We start from the raw sequence: 17,893 nt of genomic DNA, 5'->3' as shown, positions 1-17,893 counted from the left end.
CCATTCTGGCAGATTGGAGCCATCCCAGACACCTTTGCCTTTCTGAGGAAGACGGTGGCATCAAGGTCACGGAGGGCAGCAGAGAGTGTCAACGATCTCCTCGCCAACGATGACAGGGTGAGACAGTCTGTCTGACTTATTCATATCATCTTCCATTTATTCAAATTCATGTAAATCTTCCATTTTATAAGGCATTGAAGAAGTTACACATTAAAAAGAAAAAGCCATGTCTGAAATTTGAAAGACAAGGAACCAAGAGACATTGTTGAGGGCATAATATACATTGTACCATTTGCAGATGAAACAAAACCCCAGCATTAGAGCTTTAAAACAGTTTTAAAATATGAGTTAGGGATAGAAACAACCTCTGTAATAATTTGAATACAAGTAAAATCAATGATTTAAGTACTGTTGAATAAACAAAATGTGAACAACTTTCTGATAAAAATGTTTCCAGACTAAACCGTCTACAGTTATGGTTTATTGAGAAAAATACTGATATCTCCTTATATTTTAGGCTTTATTGCAAAAATTTTATATGGTAGCATGTTTTGTGGTACAACAAACCTATGCATACACTTGTATGCATCAAATGTGATATTTTGAATATTTTTAAGATCACTGCCCCCAAAGTTAAATAGGACCTTTAACGCCACAAGCCAAAACTTGATGCAATGTAACCGCAGCAGCGACCCCATACGGACAAATACATACCGTACTGTGTTACAGCGCCCCGCGATGGGGTTAGATGCAATGTAGCATACATCATCAGTATCTGTGAAGTGTACTGTAAAAGTGGATATTTTCGCGCGACTAATTTTTCGCGCTAGGCCGGGTCAGAAGAGTTTCGCGTGTTTTTAATTCCGCGGAATCAAGACATCACGCACAGGAACGTATGGCAAGCAAAAACATTCGCGTGTTTTTATTTTCGCGCTAGTTTCTGGTTGCGCGAAATGCGCGAAAATTTCAACGCCGCGAAAATTTCCACTTTTACAGTAACCCAAAGTTCTTTTACTTTTTTTTTGGGGGGGGGCATGATTTACTTAGGTTTGTTTCTTCCAAGACTTACAGTATCTGAGAATTATGCAATTCTAAAATGACAGATGTAAATATAAAAAATTTTTCCCTCTTTTTCATTTTTTTTCTTTTTATAATGTGGTACTCTTTGTTCACTCCTGTAGTAACGTTTGGTGGCCCATATTGATCACATAGAACTCTTCTACTTCACTTTTTTCTCATGGCCTTTTAGATGTTGGCAGCAAATATATATTAAAAAAAACAGGAAAAAAGAACAAAAACCGAGGTCAGGAAGAGAACTCTATCAAATGGTGCTTTTCCAAAAAGCTGTGCAGGAGCATGCTGCCACTGACACATTCTAATTCTAGACCAATAAATCTATGAATTTGAAATACTGGTGGTGTGAAATAAAAGCAAAAATAACAATCCATTTTGAATCGAAGTTTCCCAGTCAGGCTACCAAATAGTAAAATTTGGTGGCCTAACACTGCTATTATTACGGTCTCTGCTGTAATGTCAAGCCCTGTACAATAATAATGATGATGATAACAATGGGACCACAAGCTTTGATTTGGTATACAGTGTATGTGTGTCGTGCAGGGCCAATTTTATTTGCGAATTTGCCCATGATAGTATGTGACAGATCACAGTATATATGGCTGCCATTTTACACTGTTGATAGTAATATGTATCATTCTTCCACTTTTTTTTTTCTGTTGGAAATGTTATGAATAAAATCTATGTGGGCTGGAAAGCTGTATGCAAGGTTTTCTTCTTTGTGACATAAATGTATGTCTATCAACACACACATTCCTTAGTAACCAAGTCATGAACAATGAATTACAGAAACTTCCCATGAAATAAATGGGGAAGAAAAAACAACACTGTGAAGGACATAAAAACAGAAAAAAAAAAACCTGTGAAGGACATGATTTTTTTTTTTCAGTAGAGGTTATGGGGTGCAGTCAGGTATCAATGTGTCCCCTAAATAACAGTGTTAACCCCGAAATCAAGACCCTACTGTTACGATATCACGATTGTTATCGATGTCACCAACCGATATCAGTGATCGTTATTCACTGCACATTAAACATGGCTGAACCTTGAGCTACTGTGTCCAATCGTCTCATGATTGTCGGCCTTGACATGACGTCTCTGAACATTCACAAGCATCACATCACATAACATGGTGGCAGCGCGTTGTGGACTTCGACAAAACGCCTGAGATCGCCATTGTCCCCTCCAGGGCCATGTATTTTCGCCATTAGAACTCGCCACAAGGACCGACGGTCTACCAATACCGTGCACCAGTGAATGCCAGGCTGTAGCTGTCCGAGTAACTGAGCTGCATGCTGAGTATTGAATACGCGCACGATAAGCGTATGGAACTACAGTACGCAGTAGCTGCGACCGGTCTTGGAATGGAGATCGAACGATCTGAGTCGGACGCTTAGCTGCCAGGGAGCATAATATATCGTATGGAATGGCAACCTGCAGGCAATGCGTTGCAGCATTTCCGTCATAACTTTGCCGTCTAGTTCATCGACAGCCAGCGTGATCACCTGTCAGGATCGGACCCGTGTGAGGCGGAGTGTGTGCATCGCCGATTACAACGCCGAGCTTTTGGACAGCGGTCACGACGCAGTTCCTCAGCAGTGCCATGACAGCATTGCACCGCACGCAGTTCTACCGAATGGGATAGAGTCGCCGATCGCATCGCGTTGCATCGCATCGGAGCCAGCGCAACACGCAGTCTCACAGGCCAAGCCCAGGGCGAGTATCGCACGCGCAAGTCGGTAGCGTCGCAGGGTAGCAGGCCAGGGAGGTGACGTCGCACCGATGCATGCTGAGCAGCAGGTCTATCGACTGTGGGCTTACCGGTTCTCGATGACGACTCAGCTACCAGACGGAATCCATGGCAAATATGAGATGAATGAACACTAAAACACAAACATTTAAAGCAATGGTAGAATACAGAACATGCTAGATTCCAGTTTGTTGAGTGAATGAATGGTACAATAACATAGTCTGTGTGATGCCTAACGTTAATGGGCCCCTATAGTAACGTTTGTATCAACATGTAACCATTAACATGCATATGTTCCACAGTTATCCTATCTCGTGTCTAAAGAGATGTGATCTTGATTCAAGGCATCGCAAAAGGAGGCAGAACCTGTGGTAACGTACACATTATCTCATTTTTTCCGCTAGCCTATGAGTCTATGGAGTGAATTTGCTGAGTCAGTGGATGTGTTGTACCGGTTACCAAATGTGCCTGTTCTAGACGCGGAGCATTTTAGCCCTAGATCTATAGATAATTATCTATAGAATCTTGTCTAGACCCTATGCACTGGTAGACTAGTATAGTCTATACAGACTGAGACTGAGTTCTGGTCTTCAAATCATATTTTGCCGTATCGTACTAGTACACATAGTGGCTGTACGATTCTACGTTGCAGTCCCAGCAGTATTATATACATTGTACATAGCATGTATATGTAAAACAGTGTGGCTGTATACGGGTGTGCTTCAGGGGTGTATCATTTTACCTATCCCGAACCGACACTGAAGCGCTAGTTTGCACACGTACTGTACGAGCACACTGGGACATTGAGTAGGCCTATTATATGTGTAGTATGTGTTATTGCAATGATTTGTAATTCACTCGCCTATTATGCTGTCGCACGTTGCCGCTAACGATGCATTTCAGCCGGTTACTGCTGTAATTAACAGTATGTTCTATGTATTGGTGGTATAACTGAGTTATATTGTGGACTGAATTACACCCACCTCGTCGTTAAGCAGGCAGTAGACAAAGATAGAACAGAGTGTAGAGTTAATTCAGAGTGTCTTAACTTAGTCCATTCTTGTGTACAGTGTTTGTTGCTTTGATGAAAAAGTTCATCCTACATACGTGACGCCATTGTATTGATACAGTATAGTGTAGCATACTATATAGTACCAGGTTTCCCTTCCTTTTTTGTGTGTGCCATAGATTGAAAACCTATTTGTGGTGTTCGTATCATTCATACGGTACAAGATGGCACGATACCCTGAAATGGTATGGAAGGGGTCAGACCTCCTTGCCGAATTCAAAGTCTTTAGGCAAAGAATGTCACTTGTGTTACAGGACCAAGAGGTCACAGACTCCAAGAAGCAGGCTGTAAAAATCAAAATTGCCCTTGGAGGCGAAGGTCTCCGTAGACTGAATACATCTGGCCTGAGTGATGATGACTTAGATAATCCTGCGAAAATATGGTCCACGATCGAGGCCCAGTTGAAGATCAATGTCAATTTCCGTATTCATCGCCTCGAGTTGATGCGTTATCGACAACGATCAGATGAAAATATTGATGAGTTCGTGACTCGCTGTCGCGACAAAGCTCGTGAATGCGACTTCTCACTGTCAGAACTCCAGGAACGGATCATGGAACTGGTCATCGCAACGACACCTTGTGAGCAACTGCAGAGGACCCTCCTTGAGCAACCAAAGGGATTTACGATTGACAAAATCCTACTCGAGGGAAGGAAGTACGAAGCACTGGCAGCTGGTCGTAAGTCTCTGCAGACTATGGACATAGACAGAAGTGTTGGTGCCATAACACACTACAAGAAAGGTCAGCACGCGTGTGGCAACTGTGGTACCAAGCACCCACCTCGCAGATGTCCTGCATACAAGGATACTTGTCACTCATGTGGCAAGGTAGGACACTGGGCAAAGATGTGTCGCCAAGCACAGAAACAGCGAGGAAGAAGCCCTAAGAGACAGACACATGGCAAACGCAGCTCATCCAAACAGTGGAGAAACAGACGTTCCAAGTCCAGGAACAATCGAAAAGATCCTGTTGATGAGATAACTGCACATGGAGGCAGCTTTGATGATACTCGCCATGAGGCAACTGCAGAAACACAAAGGTTTGATGTGATTGACGTTAGCAAACCACAACTCACATACAACACAACTAGGACAGAAGCCTTTGTAGAAGTTGATATTGTTTGCCCTCAGAAAGCAGGCCAACATATCCTCAAACTAAAGGTGGATACTGGGGCAAGCGGTAACACCCTACCTCTGCGGATCGTCAAGAATATGTACAGCAACAGATGGAGATCCGTCCTTCAAGACACACAGACGAGACTCACTGCATACAACGGCAGCCAAATCAACTGTGTCGGCACGATCGACCTCATGTGCCGATACAAGAGCACCGATTGGAACACTCAGACGTTCTATGTGGTTGACGTACCAGGTCCTGCCATCCTAGGCCTGCCAGGCTGCCACGGCATGGCAATTGTCACGATACACGAATTGCAGCACCATACACCATCACGCATCATCAGGAATGTAGGCGACCTGAAGGCAGCATATCCTGCACAATTCGACAGGATCGGGAACTTCAGAGGAACAGCATCATTGCACCTGGAGCATGATGCACAGCCATCGATTGATCCACCGAGGAAGTGTAGCGTACACTTACGGGATAAGATCAAGGCAGAACTACAAACCATGGAACAAAATGGTGTTATCCGCAAGATTGAGCACCACACTGACTGGTGCAGTTCCATGACGACGACAGTGAAGAAAGATGGTTCAATTCGTTTGTGCCTTGACCCTAAACGACTCAACAACGCACTTAAACGTTGTCCACACAAAGTGCCAACACTGGAGGAAGTAAATCCGACGTTTGCAGGAGCAAGGTACTTCTCCAAACTTGACGCTAAGTCTGGGTACTGGTCCATCCACCTAGCAGCCAAGAGCCAGGAATTGACAACGTTCAGAACGCCCTTTGGGAGATACTGTTTCCAGAGGTTACCATTTGGACTATGTGTTAGTCAGGACATCTTCCAACAACACATGGACAGAATCATCGATGGCATACCTGGATGCATATGCATTGCTGATGATGTCGCGGTAGTTGGTCGCACGGAGGAAGAACACGACAAGAATCTACAGCTCCTGATGGAGAAAGCCCAGCAGGAAGGCCTTGTGTTCAACAGCGCCAAGTGTTCAATCAAGAAAGACAGGATCAGCTTCTTCGGATCGTTGTACACGAGGAGTGGCATTCGGCCGGATCCGATGAAGGTAGAAGCAATCAAATCAATGCCAACGCCAAAAGACAAAGAGGACGTCCAGCGATGTCTTGGGTTGTTCACGTACCTAGCCAGAAGTTAAAGGTTCACAGTGTTTTCCAAACGTTTTGTTCATATGACAATAGCAGGACATGCTTTTGGTAACTTGTAATGTTATCCAGTGATTGGTGTTGGTATAAATGAACACAGACAGAATACTAGGAAAAAAGCAACTCCAGATATATATATGCAGTCATACTCTTATTTTGAGACAATTCCACCACATATGTTAATGCTTGAGTCAACCTTGGAACTACACGGATATAATTACCAAAGTAAAAATGTTAATGACATAGTTATTTCGTCCTGGATACCAAGGTCAAATGTGTTTGGAATGTATGTCTAAGAAACTTACTACAGAGTCTGTAACCCCCACAGGAATGTGTTCACAATGGTGTTTGTGTGACTATGTTTTCAGAGAAAGGGGGATGTTACGATATCACGATTGTTATCGATGTCACCAACCGATATCAGTGATCGTTATTCACTGCACATTAAACATGGCTGAACCTTGAGCTACTGTGTCCAATCGTCTCATGATTGTCGGCCTTGACATGACGTCTCTGAACATTCACAAGCATCACATCACATAACACCTACCAAATATCCACTGTCCATGGTCCTCTGTTCATAGCCATCTATGGATCTATGGATATATTTTTAGCCACTGAAGAAAATTTTTCTAAGGGGGGAGGGGAGGGGAAGGGGAGTAGTTTGGATACAATCAGGATATTAAACCAAGCTCTACATCAACAAAGTAATCTTAGAGTTATCATCTTAAAGTTAAGATCATTTCAGTGTTGGTACAGTGTAATGCTTCGGGATTAGGGCCATAAAATCTCTTTCCTCAATTATGAATACTGGTATGGATCCCTGCTCGTAATTACAACAGACTTATATGGTGTTGATGCTATGAGAGATGGCAGTACTTATATTCCTCAAAACTTCCTCTTTTCTTTCCACAAACCGATTCTCCTGCAGGTATCGTGGTATGAACAGCAGCAGAAAATAGTCCACACGAAGAAGGGGGCGGATGTAGTGCCCCCTGATGAGACCGGTGACAATCGGCCGATCCCTTTCAATGACCCTCTCTGGTCAAAGCAGTGGTATCTGGTAAGTCTCATTATCACTCATCAAGCGGGCTTAGAGAAGATGCCTGTAAACCAGAGGCTACTCATCCTTTCCTGTAGAGATTTCGTAAAAGGTTAAATGTGACCGGTGACAACGGTTTCAGGCAAAAGTTGGGAATTTTGAATATTCATTTTTTCACTGATTCACATTGCCCATTTCCTAAGCTTTACATTGATATAAAACACTTGTATTCTTCGGCACCATAAAACAAGGCGTTTCGCTCGGGTTTGTTTACCAGTACATCTTTCAAGATGGCGAATACGATAATTGCACGTATGGTGTGTACATGTACGGTGCACGCATTACGCAATGACATCCACACGCCATGACCGTGTGCATGTAACAGGAACGGTGGCGAATCCACACATTTACAAATCGCGTTTTCATTGTGGTTGATTTGTCTTTATCATTGGCGACCCTTTTGAAGGCAGAAAATTGCTAGTGCTGGCAAGGGTCACGCTTCCTGTTTGTTGTACTTTTACAAGACATGCATATGTTGCTTTGTTTGGTGGTGCTGATTAAATGGAAACAAACAAACAAACAAACAAACACAACTCGTTAGTTTGGTGCGATCTTGACGTGTAGTATTTGAATATAATTGGTCACATGTGACCGCTCCTTTCCTCTCATCTACCTTCCATTGAGTCAGTCTGCTGTCATAATCTTTACTACATGTACAAGTAGACAAATTTGAGAATATCTAGTTTTCATTTCACACGATTATGTCATGCTACATGATTTTTGTTTCACCTCCGTTGTCGAACATTGCGGTAGAATAGTTTGGATAGAAAGCCAAACGAAGAGCACGCACTACAGAGCGAGCGTATATAAACCACTTTAGCAAGAACAATGGAGCATGTAATCGTGCATGCGTGGACAAAGCATTCCCCAAACGCTGCAACTGGCATGACTGGTGTCTCCGAAAGCCGAATTATGTAAATGTATGTGACGCACCAGCCAATCGCATGCGAGACCCTGCGCCGTAACAACACTGGGGATATTGGTACGGCGTTCGAAAGAAGCTCGAAACTGACGAGTGCGATCCAACATACTGTAGGGTGCTTAAAATTCCATTTTCGATAGGAAAAACTTAGTCTTATGCTATGAAATTTAGTGTAGATGTAGAAAACATGTCAAAGATTTGATTTCTGCAAAAAGCCTAAATCGACAAAAATAATGGTCAAAATCTTTGTACCCCGCCTAGGAGGGAATTTGCTCTTGCGACTTTTGCCTGAAACCGTTGTCGCAGGTCACAAATTATAACCTCAGTACCATAATCTTAACAGTATATCTACCGTACATAAAACCTACCAACAAGGATTAGAGGATGTTGTCCTTCTATACTAATGTCTGTTGTTTAACTACCAGTTGTTTTTTAAATGACAATGGATCCAGAAGAATATTTTCCTTTCACATTTCATCTTGTGGACTCCAAGATTGCATCTTGTAACCAAGAAGTATTGTACTACAAACATGATTTTGCATGTCATTCTCTGTGTTTTCTGTACTAACATTAATTTGAGTGTTTCATTTGTTTGTTGTTTAATATTTCCCCCTCAATCACATGGTCTAGTAAGGTACATGTGCTTTATATTCCCCTATATCTGATTTTATTCTACGTTGTAGGACCCAAGACTGAACAAGCTTTCTTTTACGAAGACCCCATCGTAATAATTTCTTGCACTTTGAACATAGCCCAATGCTGTAATCAAACCATTGTGATTTATATTGAGGCAGACTGTTGTACATTCAGATGAAGTTTCACCTAATTTGTATTTTGTAATTTTGGTATTGTATAATTTTTTTCTGTGCCATTTTTCATGAGAAATATGAAAATAAATTGAAATAAAATTCTGTATCTTTAATCTATCTGGGTATCTACAACCCTGTACTTATCGTCACGGGGGTGACAGGACCTCATATCTACAAATGTACAAAATGTCAAATGTTCAGGAGAGCAAAAACAAACAAATAAACAAACAAACATGGCAGCCAAAGCACTATATCAAACGGGATAGCCTTTCCTTTGACATGCCATAGTGGCTTCATTTTGGGGGGTAAGAAGGCTAGGAATTTTATAGGACATCACTTAACTGATTATCTGAGCATTAATCCAGAAAAAGAGTAATTTTCACCAAAATTTGAGATACATGTACATGGTACAAGGTCTTGTCACCCCAGCAAAGTTATCTGTCTATCCATTGTAATATCTACCTTGTTATCTGTAAGTCTTCTATCACTTCTCCTTTCATTACCTCACTTTTACTACTGTGCAATCCCTCGATGGTCTATCATTCACTTTGGAGCTGAATTCATTTTCTTGCAGTACAACAATGGTCAAAGAGGAGCAACACCTGGAATGGACATGAATCTGATGCCGGCCTGGAAGCTAGGCTACACAGGCAAGGGTGTTGTTGTCACAATCGTTGATGATGGTAGGTCCTTTTTGTGCTGTAATTTTCAATGAAAGAGTGTACTCTCAAAAGTTTTTCTCTCATACTGTTTGAGTGTTATGTTGCAACATACTACATGTAGTAATTCAATGCCAGTGCAAAATGAACAATCATGTCATTCTAGTAAGATCGTTCTTCCACGCACAATACAACATTACGGTCATAGAATACACATCGGTCTTGGGTGATGAAGAGGGTAATAAACAAACAAACAAGGGCTGCAACAACCCTGGGGAACTGGTAGTATCAACACTTCACCTGCATCTACAATATTGATCTTGACTTTTTCTAATCTCACTATCATCAGAGATTCTAGATGGTGCTCATCACATACAATAACATGAAAGAGAGAGACAAAGACAGAGAGAGCCAAAGTTGCAAGCAAATTTTTATGCCACCTCTCTGTTACTTCAGCATCATATGAGCCTTTCCTGTGCTTTATGTTGCTACTTTTTTCAAAGAGATATTACAAAAGAAAATCTCTTCAAATCACAATATAAAATGAGATTGCAGCTTACAGTTTGGCATATATGATAAAATTCTTGTTTGTACAGTTTTGTTTGCATATAAATACTCCACAAGGAGATATTTGTATAGGTGTGGGCTCATGGCTTTGTGGGGGGGAGGCGTTGTTGCAGGAACTTCTCGGAACATTATTATGTAGAGGAAATTATTTGAAAATCTCTGGCATTGAAAAGTCTGCTGCTGGACACATGGAAGGTCAAACTGAAAGAAAGATTGGTCAGTCCATTGGTCAGACAAAAGAGATTTCTCTCAACTGATCAATTGCTCCCATGGTCAGTCGAAGAATATCTCTTTCACAACCATCCAGCTAAAAACCTTGAGTTGGTACTACATGCCATGCTTGCTGTAGGCAGTTACGAAAAATATCTAGCTCCTTCCTAACATTTTATACTCAACAACTATGTAGTGTAATTTATGGCAGCTACTAATATCCTTTTGAATACATCTATAGTATGATCTATTTTTATGATAAAGCTATGCTAATGAATTACTTTTGTAAGACTTCTTGTGTTAAAAAGTAATTGTGTAGGCTTTCTTCAGGGATATTCCTGAAATCCTTTGGTGTAAAATTGATACTGGGTACTCATGTCCATTGATTGCTCTGTAGCCAACTGTTCACAGACTTTTTTTGAGCTAAGATTGTACACGCATGCACATCAACAAAAGGGGAAAAAACACAAATGAATACAAACACATTAAAAATGAGTACAACATATCATCGTGTGTGTCTTATGTCCAGACAGTGAAGAACAAGGCCAGATAACTGTCTCAGGTGAAAGTTTTGTCAGTCAAAGAAATTTAGATGATTAGAAATATAAACATGGAATGAAAGGTCTGTTTCAGAAAACTTATTTGCAATTGACAAAAACATACTAGTCATTCTTTTTCTTCTCTACAAATTGTGGCTGTTCATTGGTAAACTAATAAGTTCTTTATACATGATAGCATCTTGCACAGACATAGTGGACTATAGAGTACTCTGTAAATAACCCCCATCTGTATTTGACATTTCATTTATTTTCATCTCTTCTGTATTTCCCTTTAAATGGCTTCCTTTCTGCAGTGATATGGTGAGTATTTGATAGGAAAGATCACTTTTAATGTCTGACGACTCAGCTCTCAACTCTTCAACTAACTGCTTTTATTATTTCTTTTAACTCTACTTCATATTTTTGGCATGCAGTGCATATTTATGTTCTGTTTCGTAGGCTGCATGCATGAAGCATGTCTGAAGGCTTGTTTGTGACTTTTCTTTTGTTCATGATAAATGAAGCACAGGAGATCTTTTTGTTAGAGGACTTTTTGCGTGTATTTCCACATCATTGGTATTGAAATGCCAATAATGCAGTTGTGTGTGACTGATGAAAGGCATTTTTATTTTGCTTTTTTGAATTTCTTTTTGCTGTAAGTGGTGCCATTAAAGATATTATTTTCATTTGAAGAGGACTAAAGAACAGCAAAGCTAGGTGGGTTTTACCTACACGTACACTACAATAGACAGTGGTTTCTCTGTGTAGTTACTTAACAGTTGTACGGCCACACACTGTTCACCTACATGTGTACAGAACTTCAGTCATTCTGAATTGTGCTATAGTCGCATGATATTTATTGGACTGCATGGATATCCGCAATGAATTCTGAGAGACTATGTCCCCATGGAAAAGTGGTAGACCTTAACCCGTTGAGGAGAAGTCCCGAGTATACTCGGGCAAGCATCTATGGAAAATGCGTGTTGTAGCAAAATCAGACTGTCCTCAACGGGTTAAAGGGACTGTATAGTACTGGTTTAGGTGAGGATTCAGCTTGTAACGTTTTGCGAGATATTTGGAAACGACTCTATGAAATGTTAAAGAGCATACAATTCTAAGGGGAATCAAAAGTTTATTTGATGAAAATCGGTTTTGAAATGACTGAGATATCTAAGGAGAAACAAAGAGATCCTAATAAAAGTCATGGCCTGTCAATTTTATTAGGATTGAATTTTTGGATATCTCGGCCATTTCAAGGCCAATTGTCATCAAATAAATGTTGAGTCCATCTTGAAATTACATTGTTCTTTCATATTTCATAAGAGGTTTCTCATTATCTTACTGAAGAATGTTATAAACCTGAATCCTCACCTCAACCAATACTGCACAGTCCCTTTAAACATTTCAGACGTTTTGCAAACTTTTATTGATCCTGTCTATTAAAGCAATGTGACACAAAATGATCATCTGTTAGGGTAATTCTGGTTTGAGTTGAAAAAAAAAAGAGTAAAAGACAGAGTGTGTTGATATACCAAAAAAACCCCAACACATTATATGTAGTTTATATTGATAGAACAGTAAGGATGGGGGAGATGTTTGGCCCCGATAGGGTAGATATACATGTACATTATAGCTATTTTGCGTGACTTTTTTTTTACATTCAGGTAGAAGCAGATGCATAGAAGCTCCTTTGAGGTAGAAGATACATATGTACAACTACAATGTAAAACTCTGTTGATAATTGTGTATATTATATAGGATCTGCAACTGTTTGGTTCACATGGCCTTTTGATCTGTTTGAGCGTTTCATCGTAGCACCCAGCCTTTTGCTTCACAATCATAATGCTTGTCTTTATAAGTGCAAAAAAGACAGTTGATCAAAAGTGCAAATTATATAAATGAAGAATGACTTATTTTTCTTTTCTTTTTTTCAAGTGCTTTTTGCATTTTATTTTGGCCTATAATTGATCTGTATTTTGGTATTGGAAAATATTTTGGATTTCATTCCATTCTTGGCATATTTTCATGTAACATGCTGTGTATTTTGCCTTTTATTTTTATCTGATGTCAGATTTAGGTAACTATTCCAGAATTTGATTTGTTTTTTTCCTTGAAGTGTACCTCATTTTAAGTAATGAAATGAACATGCATACAATCAAAAGAAAAAAAAAAAACAACATAAAAATAATTGATGAAGATGTTTGTATGTTTATGGCTGTATTTGAACTGCAAATTGCCTTGTTTTTGCAATTTCCAACTTTGTTTTATGTGTTTGTGTGTTACGAGCTAATTTAAAAATGTCAGGTATAACTGCCTAGATACAGTCCAGACTTCATGTCTAAAGTTTGCTGTGCATGCTGTGGGATGAAATGATTTCTAATGCTTTGTAAAGCTTCATGCAAACGTGTACAAATAATTATTGAACCAAGATTTTGTTTTATGCAACAGTGAAATGGAAGAATGATCACCTTCATATATGTGTGGATTAAGTGAATGCAGTAATTAGTAAGACAAATCAGTGAAAATTTGAGGAAAATTGAACAATGGGTTCGAAAGCTATGAATTTTTGAAATGTCGGTGCCAACATCACTGGATGAGAATGCTTCTACAGTGTGTGATGTCAAATACATAGATCGAATATAAAGAGAATTCCACATTTTTTTTTTTTAAGGTAGACATTCCCTCAACTTGTTACTGACATATGCCAAGAGTATATTATTCCCCTACCACCTGAAAAAGGCAAGTCAAGTCCTCTTTTATCTTGTGAGAAAGTGATCATACATGTATGTTGAATTTTCTTTATTAATATTCTTTTTACATAGTTCTAGACATCGCAAATTGTAGTAGTCTTCTCATCCAGTGATTGCAGCACTGAAACTTCAAAACTTTCTATGAAGTTTTGATTTGATTTTCTGATTTTCCCCAGACTTCCACTGATGTGTTCAACTAATATTGCTGCAATCCACACATACATGGAGGTGAACTTGTCCTTTAAGTTTTCAAAACACAAATTTGTCCCATCAACCCTTGATAAGCTACATTCCGGCCCTGCTGTGATTCGTTTTGTTGCCTATTGCTGCTTCATACACATGAATGATTCTTTTTTCTGTGTGGTTGACCTTAATAGCAGACAAGCAGTGGGAGGACACATTAGTATTTGTGATTGATCATTCAGATGTTTGTTTCGACTCTGAACAAACATGACATAGAGATGTATGGTACTGGCATTTCCATTGTCAGAACATTAAAGGCTTGATTAACAGATGACATTACCTATTAACCTATTGATAACCTATTTTAGAAATGGTAAAATAGCTGAAAACTAGATAAAAAACAGTTTCTAAGTTTTGATGAAGCTATTAGTGTAGGAGATGAGGCATATAACACAATGGGTGAAAACCAAAACATTCTAGTAATATATGTATATTTCTTGAAAACTGAAGGTTTTAAAAATGTAACATTTTTTTACTGTGAAAGCTGAAAGAGAGGTAGTTTGTGTTTAAAACATTCAATGTTTTGACAAAGGATATTTTCATTTTTCAGCCAGATAACTTATTTGCAGTTTTCTTGGCGTTTCTATCTGAGACCCATCTGTCACAAATTAAAGATGGCAAACTCAGAAGAAGAGAATTAGCAGTACTTACATTGCACGACTTATTAAACTGAACTTGTTTCTTGAAAGTGAGACTTGACTCTCTGCATGTATTTGCTGCCAACAAGTGTCACGTTTGCACTTGAAATGTCACGAACCTTGGCTTGGAGCTCAGTTACCAGTAAAGTGTTCAAGTGTGTGCACAGTCCTTGCATGAGCAGCTACATGTACAAATTACAACTCCTTGGCATTAGAATGAATAGATGTGCAAATAGCAGTAAAGGCTACCAGATGAAACTCTAACTGTAGCTGGAATTTGCATGTTTGTAAATGCAGGTTGCTCTCAAAAGCCAATTCAGGGTCTGGGATATGTTTTATATACAGTGTACTGTTTGTACTTAAGGTTTCAATGTCTTCTCACCTTGCTAACAACAAATATAGCTTTCTTCTTGAGATTATCGTATGACTTCTGTAGAATCCATTGACATGCATTTCAATCATGTTTGTACCTGACTGCATATAATTTGTAATGATCACTATACAATGTACCAGTTTATGTTTGAGTGTCATATAAATGTTGATTATCCCCTGAATGGTAAAACTGTCTTTGCATGTTTGTTGGAAATTATCACCCCATTATTGTTGTTCCAAATGTATATTGTATCAAAACTGTATGAAAGTTATAAAAGATTTGCTGAGAATACTGCATGAATATGAGGATATGTATTTTGATAATGTATATTTTTTCCCCAAATTATTGGAATGATTCCAGTGATATTGGCTGTGTTGATTTGTTTGAAACATTTTGTAATTTGTCTGTATCCTTTCTGTGCATGCAATTTCTTTACAGCTGAGATATCAAAGTTAGAATAATTTTTCGTTATCAGAATGTTTCATTATCTGTTTGTAACATAGTTGCATGAAGCATGTTTACTGTAATGATTTATTACAATGTTTTATTACTTTAATTATTCTTCTGTGCAATATTTTGTAAATGTATTTGCTTGGTATGCTTCAAATTGTTGCAGCTACTACCAACAGCTGAAAAAAAAATGTATTACAGTAAACATTCATATTCCATCATACACTGTCTTTTGCATGTCACATTTTACCCAATCCCCTCATTCATTGGTCTTGTGTTACAACTCTGGAGATATTGTATTATTCTTTGCTATCTGATACTCCAAGAGTATATTTGATTAACATAGTTTGTTAAATTGGAATCTGTTAAAAATTTGAAAGCGAAAGGAGGCGACAAGAAGAGAAGAAATTACAGTTTTGCGTGGATGCAATATATTGACTCACCAGGCCAGGCTTTCTGTGCATGAAAAATTGAATTTCATATCATGTTAATCAGAAAAAAAAAAAAAAAAAAGATGTAGGCATGCATATATTTCTATATGAGGCTTGCTATCAGAAATCTGTTCATAGAAAAAAACAAACCAGAACAACAGTTAATTGACATTTGCTAAAAAATGAAACTAGCCGTCATTCATGAGGATCATATTTTCATCTTGTTTGAAAATGCTCATGGACAGTTTTGTCCTGTTGAGAGTTTTGTTGCGATCATATGATACACAGATTTCCATAATTTTCCAATTGCAAAATTTTATTTGACAAGAATTGAACTCTGAAAGAATATTGACATTGCTTACAGCAGAGTCAGTGGCCATTATGGACAAACTGTAACTGTAATCAAAAGTTGTTCAAACATTCAGTTATACATGTAGGTTTCAGTTGTAGGTTGAGTCGATCTTTTGAGAATAAGAATTTAGTGTAGTGACATTGAAGCTGACATTTGATTGCAGAATGTAGGTGAAGAGTAAAGTTGTGACTGAAGTGTTTGACTATTTTACTGAAATGTGGTCAATCATTCACTTTGTTTTAACAATTGCTTGCATTTTTTTTTTCTTTTTATGTACAGGTGTAGACCAGCATCACCCTGATCTGAAAGACAATTTTGTAAGTTTAGAATTTTGTCATATCTATCTTACATAAAAACATGAAATAAATCCATGTATAAAGCTTTACTGATGAGTAACATATTACAATTAATGCATGCTTCCTCTCAAATACACAATGCATGAATAAACATGCCTCCACAAAAACCTTATTTCTTAAAAAGTCACTGACTATCCATATTATGATTTGGTATGTATTAAGATTTTCACATTTGAGGGTTTCCAGTGATGTATATGTGACCCGCTACAACAAAAAGACCCTAAAGTCGCTGACGGCTGAGCCGAGAAAATCGAGTTTGAAGTCGCATCACCAAAATTGGTCAAAACAACCGGATTTCTGTTTTTGGCATGATTTTGTAGTCTAATGTTTTGTCTATCGTCTGCCGAAATTTCGAGGCTGAATGATCAAAGGAAAGGCAAGAAATCAGAGTTTTTCTGGGCCATGATTTTCCGACTTTCAGCGTAAGAGAAACGTGTCTGAAGATTTGGATTTAGCGCCGCAGCTAAACTCCGCCCCTAGCAATGAGGGAGTGATCTTATTGGTCAGTGCGTGGCATCATGATTACTGATTGGTCGTGCGTAGACCGCTGACGCTAAGCTTGAATGAACATCGTGGAGGTCGCTAGGAACATGCCTTCTATAGTCAAGCGGTGAAAACTGCATAGCGTCGGAAGGAAAACTTTGAAGGCATTTTTCTCGAAACTCTGATTGCCTCAACCACTTGACATGCGCTAATAAAATCATTGATATCTCCGCAACCGAGTATTTTTATTAGTTTTGCTATATATGAAATTAAAGTAGAAGATTAAGGGAATAATGCCATGCCATTTTCAAAAAATTGTCCTCCCCTGACTTTCGGATCCTTTCGTTGTAGCGAGTCACATATTTTCTCCAATTTCATTTCCAAAATCCAACTCAGAGAAAGTGACAAAGCTTGCTACCTCTGTATCAGAGAATCATAGTTTCAGAAAAGTGTTTCTGAAATTAAAATGTAGCATTCAGGTATGCCAGACACAGGGCCATCAAAGTATTAAAATACAGGTTTATTCAAATACCCATAGCAACTCGCTTCTTGATAATGGAGTTTCAGATTTACCAAGATAGAGACAGTTAGCATTTGGACAAGTGAATGTTTTTAGGACTGAAGCTTTTTATTTCTTAACAAATACATATTAAAATATTGTTTCTTACTTTTCATCCAAATCAAAGTAGTTAGCAATTTACCTGGCTGTAGTAGTAGCATGTGTGAGATTTTTCAGGTTTTTGTTTGTTTGTGGGGAAGTTTTACTAAAGAGTCACGAGTAAGGTTTGTGATGTCATGGGCCATTACACACTTTC

General features: G+C 38.8%; 1 protein-coding gene across 1 annotated transcript in view; it reads left to right on the top strand.

The window, feature by feature from the left end:
* The window catches only part of LOC140242553 (neuroendocrine convertase 2-like), a 30,643-nt gene that overhangs the window by 797 nt on the left and 11,953 nt on the right, over window positions 1–17,893 (top strand). The window contains exons 2-5 of the mRNA XM_072322297.1: window positions 13–117; window positions 7,126–7,257; window positions 9,602–9,710; window positions 16,519–16,556. Of these exons, the coding sequence (XP_072178398.1) occupies window positions 13–117; window positions 7,126–7,257; window positions 9,602–9,710; window positions 16,519–16,556 (384 nt within the window). The remainder of the gene's footprint in view (window positions 1–12; window positions 118–7,125; window positions 7,258–9,601; window positions 9,711–16,518; window positions 16,557–17,893) is intronic.

This window comes from Diadema setosum, chromosome 19 (assembly GCF_964275005.1).
Source record: "Diadema setosum chromosome 19, eeDiaSeto1, whole genome shotgun sequence".
Classification (NCBI taxonomy): domain Eukaryota; kingdom Metazoa; phylum Echinodermata; class Echinoidea; order Diadematoida; family Diadematidae; genus Diadema; species Diadema setosum.
This window is presented reverse-complemented; position numbering and strand designations above follow the sequence as displayed.